An 11,130-nucleotide genomic window follows, 5' to 3' on the forward strand; every position below is an offset into this window, starting at 1 on the left:
TTGAAATAAGGGTGTGGTGGAAGGCTGAAATGAGCACCACAACTCTGGGAATTAAAATAGTTGTACTCTGAACTGAAACTCATAAACGGAAACATTCATAATGCTCCCCAAATTAATATAAAGCATAAACCTGCATATTGAAATATATGCAGATGTTTATTTCATTGTGTAGAAATATGTGCATACTTTTTTTTTGAATAAACTCACTCATTGCAAACTTTCTTAAAGAAATTTATCACTTTACATTTATTAGGAAAAACTTTTTTTTTCTTGCAGATTTAGGTCCTCTCAGTTTTTAATACCTGTTAGTTTTTAAGTTATTGGATATCTTTATTCAAAGATGAGAAAGTCCTTGAGTTCTTTTCAAAACCTTTTATTCACACCAAAACAAATTCTGCCCAGCTAGCTCCAAATAATCTCCTCTGTGCTGAGAATAACATTGGCAATTTTTAGCTCATAGAATAGTTGTTTTGGGGAAGATTTGTAAGCATGTAAGCAGAGGCTTAAAATGCTTTTATATTAATCTAACGTATTCTTAGGATATACCTGGACTTCAGTTAGCTCCGGAGATCAGTTCTGATAAATGTGTTTTAAACCTGTGTATAATACGGTAACATGTATAATACTTGCTTTTTTTCTTCTTCATTATATGCCCAGTGTATTCCACTCTTTGTGGAGGCTGTTCTGGAGAGGTTAACAAGAGGAGTTAAAACAAGTGAACTTCGTACCATGTGTCTTCAGGTTGCCATTGCTGCACTCTACTACAATCCTGACCTACTTCTGCACACCTTAGAGAACATCAGGTTTCCACACAATCCTGAGCCCATCACTGCACAGTTCATAAACCAATGGATGAATGACACAGACTGTTTTCTTGGGTAAGTATTGTCTTTCAAAAGTCCCTGTTTTTTTCTTTTTCGCTTCTGATTGTATCCCTAGTCATGTTGAAGCAAGTGATTTCATTCCTTGGTTGTTCCATACAACAGTAATCCACACCACGTTTAATTGCAGTGATACTAATGAAGGTGGGTTATGTATATTTAATTTTTCTCGGTCTGTTAAGCTATATGCTGAGTCTTCTGTGTTGCAACAGTACAAGAGTACAATACATATCATATTTCAGAATGCTTTAGTTTTTTTAATCACAGACTATCAGAGTAGATATTAGCAAAAATACAGACTAGATATTAGGAAAAATATCTTTACCGTGTTGGTGGTCAAACACTGGAACAGGCTTCCTGATGAGGTGGTTGATGCCCTATGCATGTCAGCATTGAAGGTACTTGGATAATTCCCTTGCTAATATGCTTTAACTTTTGGTTAGCACTGAAGTGATCAGGTAGTTGGAATAGATGATCTTCGAAAGTCCCTTCCAATTGAATTATTCCATTCCCTTTCAAACTCTTTTCTTCTCCAAGAGATGGCACAGTTTGCACTGAGGGTAGTATTTGGAGCTGACCAGCAGGATTTCAGGGAGATGTTAACTTTTTTTCCTCAGATACAATGTGTACATATTTTCTGTTCTGTATTTTATAAAGTATTTAACTGCTTCATTTAATGTTCGAAAAACATTATTCTGTCCAATGAATCCCATACTTTGATTTTCATTTCTGTCAGTTATTCATGGTCAGCGTTGCTTATTTAACATTATACTACTGATGTACTCCTTAACTTAAACTTCATTCAGACCTGCCTGTAACATGCATGTACGCTACACTAGTGTGCACTAAGGCAGAAGCTGAACGTTTATAAATGAAGGTAAATGGAAGTGGACAAAGCCTGTCATCACATAACAAAGTATGCGCTTGATGCTGTGGGGATGTGAAGTTCAGTGCAAAACAGCCAGTGCTTGCCTCTCAGCTGAGATGTGGTGTCTGGCTGTGAGATTCAGATCCACTTACGGGCAGAGCAGACGCTCAGATGTAGTTAACAACTACTGCTCACCTTCCTGCTGTGAGTTACGTTTTGTCATTGAAGGCATGACTTCTGACTGCAGATGTACAGATAGGATTAGAACATGTCTTCTCTGTGCATAATATGTGCCAACAGACTAAGTGAAGTATCAATGTGCTAGGAGTCATGCAAAAAATGAGCACAGGACCAAGGCAGGCAGCTCGTGACCCATAGATACATACTTTATCTTCAGGTTGTCATTCTTTTTCTACCTGTTTTTTGGTACAGTCTTGTCTTTCTAATTCTAAAGAGGTTAAAGTCTTTAGAGTTGGTCTTATAAGATGCTTTCTGCACTCCCCAATCATCCATGCAACTTTTCTTCATGCCAGTTCTTATTTGAGTTTACCTTTATTGAGCAGAATTATATGCCATGTTGGTATAGCTGCATTATTGCCTCATTGTTCATCCTGTATTTATATTGTGGTACATTGTAGCACTGCATCAACTTTTTAATAACTGTAATAAAATATAATGACTTAGTCAATCAGCGACCACCTAATATATGTGGGATTTGCTCTCAGCATGTCCTTTGTAGTATTTTTAAAACCCATACCAAATGTACGTGATAAAAACTGTTCTCCTTCCTCTTCTGTCCTAATTACACAGTTTAGCAGGATTAGGATGAAAGGGCATTGGTTTAAAATCATAGAATCATTCAAGTTGGAAAAGACCCTCAAGTTTGCAGACTTGCAGCACAAACTACCTTATTTCTGGTCTACATGTTAATTCTATCTGTTTGACTAAAATAAAAACCACTTGGAGGTGCAAGAGAAATTTCCTTCTTTTGATATATGTAGGCTCTGTGCATATTCCCATTCATGTCTGTATTTGATGGCATTACCATAGTAGTCTCTCTTTAAAGATTAAAAAAAACAAACCTGACAGCCTTCAAGAGGCATTTGGACAATGCCCTCATTAATATGCTTTAACTTCCGGTTAGCCCTGAAGTGGTCAGGGAGTTGAACTGGATGACCTTTGTAGGGATGTTCCAACTGAACGGACTTCCAACTGTTCTGTTCTAATACATTAAACAGATAAATGTGGGGGAAAAAAAATCTCTTCTTCCTTATAACAAATCCAGTTTATTATCACAAGCACTCTGACCTTTTCTGCCTGATATGTATAGGAAATGTCTACAGCACATCCTATATTATGTATTAACATAAATACACACATTATCATTTAGAGGGGTTACTTGAGTTAGTGACAAAGTAGGCATAAAGTACCCAGTGTCCCTCATTTTTTATGGAGTCCCAGTGGCTGAAAAATGGCACCTTGAAGTTTACACCTCCCACATCTTGTGGTAATACTACTATTAATTTTTAAATTATTTTAGTTTCTACAGACTTTTTACTAATTTTTTATGGCTGAAGAAAAGTTCTTGATATTCAGCTCTTTGTGCTGTCATTTTTTCTATTGCATATCAAATGCTGAAAGCATGCAGGGCATTACAAAAGAACATATTCCCTATAGGTGGTAAACTTGTCGTTCTTTTTAGAAGAAATAAAAAATGAAAGAGATTTATAGCCTTAAACAGTTCATCCTGGAGCATTCAGTGAGAAACTAGTCAGGTCCAAAGAAGAAAAATACTGCCAACCTGAATAGGATCCAACCTCAAGTACTTCTGTAAGCTACAGCTTAACTTTCAGTTCTTTTGTGTTGCTTTTCAAAAAGCATCAGCTTCTGCAACTACTGCTCGACTAAGTGCTTTTTCAGGGCTGAGAAAAAAGTTGACAAAGCCTATGAAAATGAAACACAGAGATCATCAGGCTAGATTCTGCTCAGGCTATGCACTTGAACAGCAGCTGAAGATTAAAATGTCTCTCTTTGATGTGCTGCTATGAGCAGTGAAATAAATAACTGTAATGTTGCTTAAATCTAAAAATTGCTTTTCCTTCACTGTTGTCTTCTCAGTATGTGGCTTCCAGGCATAGGGCTTTTGCTATAGTACTGCTTGTCAGGCACTGTGATATGTTTTAAATGACTTCCTCCCTTTCCTTCCTTCCTCCCTTCCTCGGAAGGACAGGACTGCTTCTATAAGACCACTTCATTTTAGTAAGGGTCGTCATCTGAAGAGGCCTTAAACGAACAGGATAAGGCAGTTGGAAACAAAATCTGGCTTCTTTGCTACCTTTCCTCAGGCCCACTTCTGCAGACTTCTTTTGATCAGTGAAGACACTAGTGGGTGCCCCGATCTGTACAGTTCTTCTCACCTGCTGTCATTCAGTGCTGCTTCAGTTCAGAGTTAGGTGGCTTTCCAGCAAGAGGCAGTTTTAGGTCTAAATTCGAGTCAGTTGGTGTGCTCACAGATCCTAGAGAAACTGGAGAAGAACGAAGGAGATCCACCTCCAGGTGTGAATCTCACTGCCATTTTTTCGTTAGCCCTGCAGACAGTCTGTGCTTTGCTGGTAACAGTGACTGTTCAAGCTACTTCCCCCACATGATTCTCATGTCCCTCTGCCCTTCTGCTGCTGTGAAGTCCTAGTGCCCAGAGATCCTGCTCTGCCAGAAGGGCTGAGGGGCAGGGGCTTGTGTGCTGGTATGTTCTTATGCTGGAGCCAACGGTGTTTGCCAAAAGAATGCAGTATTTCTTCAGCAGTACTTGTGAACTCTTGGAATGAAATCCATGGGAATAATACATCTTGCGAGGCGAGGGGTGGGAGGGGGGAAGTGGCTGGGGTACAGTAGGTAGCTGTTTTTCCCTGTTATTAAAAATATGGAAACTATTTAAAACTGTTTAGAAATTTGGAATGTTAAAAATAATCAAGGCAAGGAGAGCTCAGAACTCACTGCAAGGCTGCATAAATCCAGTATGTCTTCGTGGATATTACACATCTGTGGATGTTCGCCTGTATACCACAGTATACTATACTTATTTCTAAACATGTTTTCTGCAATTACTTCAAACTGAATAAGGGTAAGGGACTGAAAAAAAACACAGTTGTAGAAACATTTGTTCTTTGCTGCTTTACACCTTCTCTCTGACAGCCTGACGTTTGGGTGAGACTTTGCACGACTTATGCTTACTCTTACGCTAAAAATTCTTCTGTGGCAATTGGGGTGAAATGAAAACCTAACTTGCTTCAAAAAAAAAAAGTTGTGGGGAAAAGAAGTTTTTTTGGACTAGGAGGATTTATTTGATAGGAGTGTAAATAGTTAGAAATCCTAGTATATAAAATCCTAATCTTATACAGGAAAACAAGGTTGGTTCCAACTTTGCAACTAGAAGGAAATGGCTAATTATTTGCAGTTTGCCCAGGAAGTGGATTAGTGTAATAGAAAGCAACTTGATCCTAACATAAAAGGAGCACAGCACACCAATAAAGGAAAGGCTTAGCCATTTTCCTTTGAAATACTTTCAACCTGGTTTAAAATACAAAAGATCCTTAAGTCTTTTCATCTTGTGTTGGAAGAAGTGTATTAGCTACAAAAGGTCCCGCAGATTGTGAAGAACACAGAGCGTGTTAGAAACAGCCTTGCCTAGAAGTTGTGCGTTGCACTGCCATGCGAGGCTGGCTTTGTATGTTTAGCACGCCAGGCTTCGTATGCCTTTGAGGAAGCAAGCAGAGCGCGTGATTGCTGGGGAGGACTATTGTGTGCTGCTGGGCAGACAAGTAAAGATCTTGAAGGACAAAGCAGTAAGGAGAATTGTGTCCAGGCAGCTTTGTGCAGACAGAAGAGTGCTGAAGTAACAAGCCTTTTGATAGCAAAGGAATAGTCCTGAAACCATTCTTTGCCATTACAAAAATATGTAAATGACGTAAAACGCTTGTTTTCGTTGTTCAGTCCTGCTGGTGTTTGATACAGCTGTGGCACTGAGTGCTGAACTTCAGGCTTGTCCTGCTGTTTGTGCTGACAGGTGGAAGAAACAAGCTTCCTTCTGTCCCAGGTTCACTAAAGATAGCTTGATGCTGGATTTCTGCTGTCCTGCTGGGCCGTCTACTAACGTGTATTCCAAAGGCATGTGCTCATTCTTACAGCTTCTCTCATAGATGCTTGAAAATGAAGTGTGACAAATATACTGTAATTTTTGGCTATTTGGGCTACTTCCTAATGATGATTCCCTTCTATGTAACAATGTCTGAGTCTTCCATTTTCATTCGCTGTCCAGAAAAGATAATTCAATATGAAGCTAAGCCACTAATTGCTGTATTTTTTCACTATTTTTGTGATACATTTTGCAATTGGCGTTATGTAACAGTAGCTTTTTCAACTCTATAATAAAAGGTAGTACCAAGTGTCATTAATGACCCCATTGCACCTACACTGGAATTGTTTTGTTATACATTATGGGCCTAAAGAAATTTCATGGCTTCCCCATGTCAAGATGCAGGTTAGAAATCTTGTGCATGGATTATAGAGCTTTGGTAAAGCCCACGTGAAGGTGCTGGCAGAGAGTTCTTTCCTTTTGTACTTGCAGTAAGAACAACTCTTCCTCCAAAAGCAGTGCTCAGTTCATAGATGGCATCGTCTGTAGGTAGAATTTATGCTTCGCAGCGTTGGCATGTGAGCAAATGGTGATGGGTTCGTTTTCAAGACAGGTAAAATGGGAGGTAGTCCTCCCAGTTTTAGTAAAGGGTGGGGTTAATTTTTTTCATGTAATGAAGGTGAAAGCAGACTCTGTTCCGCTGACTCTTGGTTAATTTGTATGCCCTCTTTTGTATCCATTTCCTTCTGAAAAGGAAGCATTGCGGTTTGCGGTGATGGAAGGACACTCTTTGCCCACTTGCATTTTGGTACATTTTTCAACACACATAATGGAGCAGCCAAAGCCAACATGACAGTGCGTCATTTGATATGCTAGTTGACTTCATATTTCTTGGCAGGTCTTCTGTGATCATAGTGCTAGGCATGGCTGTATTTAATTTATTGTTCTTGTCAACTACTCTGAGAATGGAATCACTTTGCTACGTCCTAACACAACTAACAAAGCAGGAGCTATTATGAAATCCCTCCAGATCCACAGCCTTGTTTAAACATACAGAGTTCAGGAAGCCATAAGGCATGATCACTTGTATTACTTGAAGAATATTATGGCTTAGTAGCATATTATATGGGATCTTTGGTAATGAAATTGTGATTATTTTTAGAATTATATTACTATATTAATTTTTGAAGCGATGGATTAAACTGGCTGTTCACCTGTAAGCTTTATTGTAATCGCTGGTGCACATCTTGTTAGTTTCTTCTCTCTCAACTTGCATCCTCTTCATTCTAAAGTAAAACCAGTTCTGTAACAGAATTATCTACAGGGAATCTGGAGGATGGACGTTTTCTCCCAGTTGGAAATATTAAAAAATGCTGAAAGAGAATAGCTTTGGTGTTTATCCCTGCTGCAGCTGTGCTAGTAATGCCATGCTACTGCATAGATAAAAGACTGTGTGGGATCACCTGATGCACAGCCGCAGGGAAAGAAGAGCCTGCACAGTAGCCAGCTCTAGAGATTTGCTTTGTTTCTGTAGGTCTTGCTGAAACTTTTTGCTGGAGCTACTTGCCCTGAAGAAAGTTTGGACAGAAAATGCCAGCATCAAATTGAATAGTTCAAACAAAATGAGCTTTTCTCACACCCGTGATTGAAAAATATCATAACGTTAGAGAAAAGCTGACTACTACTAGTCTTTCCAGTAAAGAAGGACAAAAGACTTTCTGTAGAAGCAGTTCAAGATTTTTCCCTGTATTATTTGAAAATGATTTCAATTTCTGGAAGTGAAAATAAATTATTTCTTTTAAGAGCATAGGTTCTTACCTAGTTTCATAGGCTGGGAGCACACACAAGTCTTTCTGATGTTAATTCCATGTTTTTACTTCCCTTTAATTACCTATAGTTTGTTTTCCTGGAAGTCTACTCATTTGCAGGTTCTCTGTTTAAATGTACTGCTTGCAATTCTTGATGTACAGCTATTTCCCTGCTTTCTCCGGAGTTAGCAATGTGCCTCAAGTTAGTGTTGGAAATGGAATGTATATTACAGCTGTTCTGATGGACTCTTAAAAAACGTGCTTAAATACAGCTAGCCCTGTGGCACTCCATAAAAGCACCCTGCAGTTCAGTGTGTTTCTGCTTGCCATTATTCTTTACTAATAGTATTTTCTCTAATTTCAGTGCCTGCCACAGTACTCCTATCTAAGCCAAGGGAAATTAATTTTCCACTCTATTGAATGATGATAATGTTTATCAAATGGTTTATTAAAGACAAGACATTCTACGTAATTATTAAACTATTTTTTTAGCATTACAAACTTTGCATTTGGTAATCAGAAACAGTTCTTCCAGGAATTTGGTCATTGCTTGAAATATACTTAATTGTTTTTGGTCAAGTACTTTCCAATGGGAAACTCACATTCAGAACAAAAGAAATACGTGTTTAGGATCCTATAACATAGACTTTAAACATTGTGTTCTGCCATGTCAAGCACCAGGACTTTGCTCTCTACGTATCCTTGCAGTGAAAATATGTTTTTCTGTCTAATGATTGTGTGTTGTTTTAGACTCCATGACAGAAAGATGTGTATAATAGGACTGAGCATCTTAATGGAATTGCAGAACCGTCCGCCTGCAGTGGATGCTGTGGCCGCTCAGATTGTCCCTTCAATCCTCCTCCTCTTCCTGGGCTTAAAACAAGTTTGCGCCTCGCGAGAACTCACAGAACATGAGGACCATGCTAAAGATGACAAACACGTTGCAGAAGATAATGGTAAAATCTCCCCTTTTCACATTGTGGATTTTGTCTGGATTTAATTTAAAGGGGGTAAGAAATTGCAGTTCGTTTCTAAGACTCATTAGTCTGCTGAAAATAGCTAGGCTTATTGGGTGCTTGAAGGATCACCTTAGGAATTGATTTTTACTCCCAAAATGTAATCAAAGTGTTTCAATGTATAATAGGTAATACTTTGTGAAAGGGAAGTTAGGAAGTAACAATAAAACTTGCAAGTCCACTCTTGTGAATGTACTCCGTGTTCTCCATAAGCAGCAGGTGTTTTCCCTGACTCCACTGGCTTTATTCTTGATTCGTGGAAAGAAGCTGTTCGTAGTACCCAGCTATTTAAAAGACCTATTCTAGTGAAATTTAAAGGAAACCCTTGCAAGTCGTCTTTGTCCAAATGGAAAATGGCATGCAGTGATTTTCAAAGTGGAGTTTGAGGCAGATAAGGATCCTGGAGTAGAAAGACTTCTTATTGCTGTGGCTGGCAGAAGAGAGAAAAAACTGAAAAATACGTTGCAGTGGGAACTGTGGGAAGTGAATTTTGAACAGTGTTGCAGGCAGATACGTGTGGCTGTTACTTGACTTGGAAGAGGAAATAGATGGTTTGAGGCCTGAAAATTAGAATGGGTCTAAGCAGAGTATGTAATCCATAAAAATTTCACAGAGTTGTTCTGTAATGTATTTAGACATTTTTTTTCTCAGTGCATAGGAGTACACTATGGAATCAGCACTGTAATTTGAAATCTCTGTGCTATGAGTCAGTCCTTCTGCTTGCTGCAGATATGGTCACTTCATTCTTTTTATCCTACTAACACAGAAAGAGCTGAAGGTTTGGAACTGGAGGGGATTTAAAAAAAAAAAATATATCAGTTAAGAGTCAAAAATATTTTTCCTTAAGTGAGAAATAGCAATGTTTAGAATTGCGTGTTGGAATTGCATTTAATTCAGGTTATAATTATTGTTTCATAAACAGAGTGGAAGGTAAAACTAAGCAAAAGATAATATTTTAACTTCCTTCAAATAAAGGAGCACTCTGAAGAATAGCAGACAGACATTAGGCATACACCTGTTTTTCTCTTTGTTTTGTGTCAATTTGAGAAGCCTGTGCCGGTTTTTTTGTTCATAATTTAAAAAGCATAGTGATGGGACACTTTGTGAAAGACAAATTTGCTCAGAATTTTTGGATCCTATAATTATGCAATGATAGCGTTCATGAAAGAAGAAAAAAGCTTTACATTCCCCAGGTGTTCTTAGAAACAAAAGTTTAACTGATCTTGAGTGTAGAAAACATTTTAATAGCTTCATTTTTCCAGTTCTTCCGAGTTTTTGAGGGAAGGATGTTAACAGAGGATCATCTTTTCAACCAGAAATTAGATTGATTCATTATTCTTAATTTGAAAGCCACTTTTTCCAAATACTTTTAAATGTTTTACAAAACACATCAATGCTTTTGCAGAAGAGATACCAAGTGATGAGGAGGAAACAAATGAAGTGAGCCAGGCAATGCAAGAGAACCATGGTGGAGGAGGTGGAGGTGGTGGCGGCGGCAGTGGAGGTGGAGAAGAAGAGGATGATGACGACGACGATGATGACTGGGATGAAGATGCATTGGAAGAGACTGCTCTCGAAGGATTCAGCACACCTCTTGACCTTGAAAACGGTGTTGATGAATACCAGTTTTTTACGCAAGCACTTTTAGGTATGTGTGTGCTAGTGGACAGAATGCTATGAAATAGTTTGGAGATGGTTCTGAGATGGTTTGGAGTGAGGGTTGGTCACTAGAGGGACTCCTATATATAAAAATGTTTGTCATTTTCTAGATGTTAAAATCATAGTGGAAAAAATGTTTTTCCGTTTCCTGTTTGACTAATCCCGTTGCTTTTAGTTTTGATATGAATATTCAGTTAAAAGATTCACTTCATTGTTGTCCATGGATAATTGGCCACATTGTTAACTTTCTGTTTCATAAAGCAGAGGATGTACTGAAGTTCTCCCAAAATGGGTTGTTTACAGGGGGGATTCTGTACTGAGAAACTGACAGGAATTCCAAATCTGTTTTGCAGTGCAAATTCTGTGTGTTTGTTTGTTTTAACCAAACCAGGGATTTAATTTTTTTTGTCTAAAATTAACTTGGAATGTAAGCTGATAATCACTTTCCATCCATTCCCGTTCTGACAGCGGTGCAGAGCCGAGATGCTGCCTGGTACCATTCGCTGACAGCACCGCTGAGTGAGGATCAGAAGAAACAGCTGCAGGAAATTTATACATTAGCAGAACACCGGCGAAATGCTGCAGGTAAGTCACTTCTCCGGGGCCACTTTATTTATTCAGGGATGTTGGAACCACATCTAATCTGTAACAACAGACAACAAATCTCTGTGCTAATTAACATAAGTCTTACAGGAGGCCTGAGAAGCGTGAGTAGGATATTGTGCTGTGTTATTGCTTGCCTGGAAGTGTGTGTTATTCAGATTAC

General features: G+C 38.6%; 1 protein-coding gene across 1 annotated transcript in view; it reads left to right on the top strand.

Moving 5' to 3' along the window:
• Nucleotides 1–11,130, top strand: part of IPO8 (importin 8) — a 51,133-nt gene that overhangs the window by 33,203 nt on the left and 6,800 nt on the right. Inside the window, exons 21-24 of the mRNA XM_080578828.1 lie at nucleotides 658–878; nucleotides 8,440–8,645; nucleotides 10,111–10,353; nucleotides 10,833–10,949. Coding sequence (XP_080434954.1) covers nucleotides 658–878; nucleotides 8,440–8,645; nucleotides 10,111–10,353; nucleotides 10,833–10,949 — 787 coding nt within the window. The remainder of the gene's footprint in view (nucleotides 1–657; nucleotides 879–8,439; nucleotides 8,646–10,110; nucleotides 10,354–10,832; nucleotides 10,950–11,130) is intronic.

The sequence above is a fragment of the Anser brachyrhynchus genome (assembly GCF_964034855.1).
Source record: "Anser brachyrhynchus genome assembly, chromosome: 1".
In the NCBI taxonomy this organism is placed as follows: Eukaryota; Metazoa; Chordata; class Aves; order Anseriformes; family Anatidae; genus Anser; species Anser brachyrhynchus.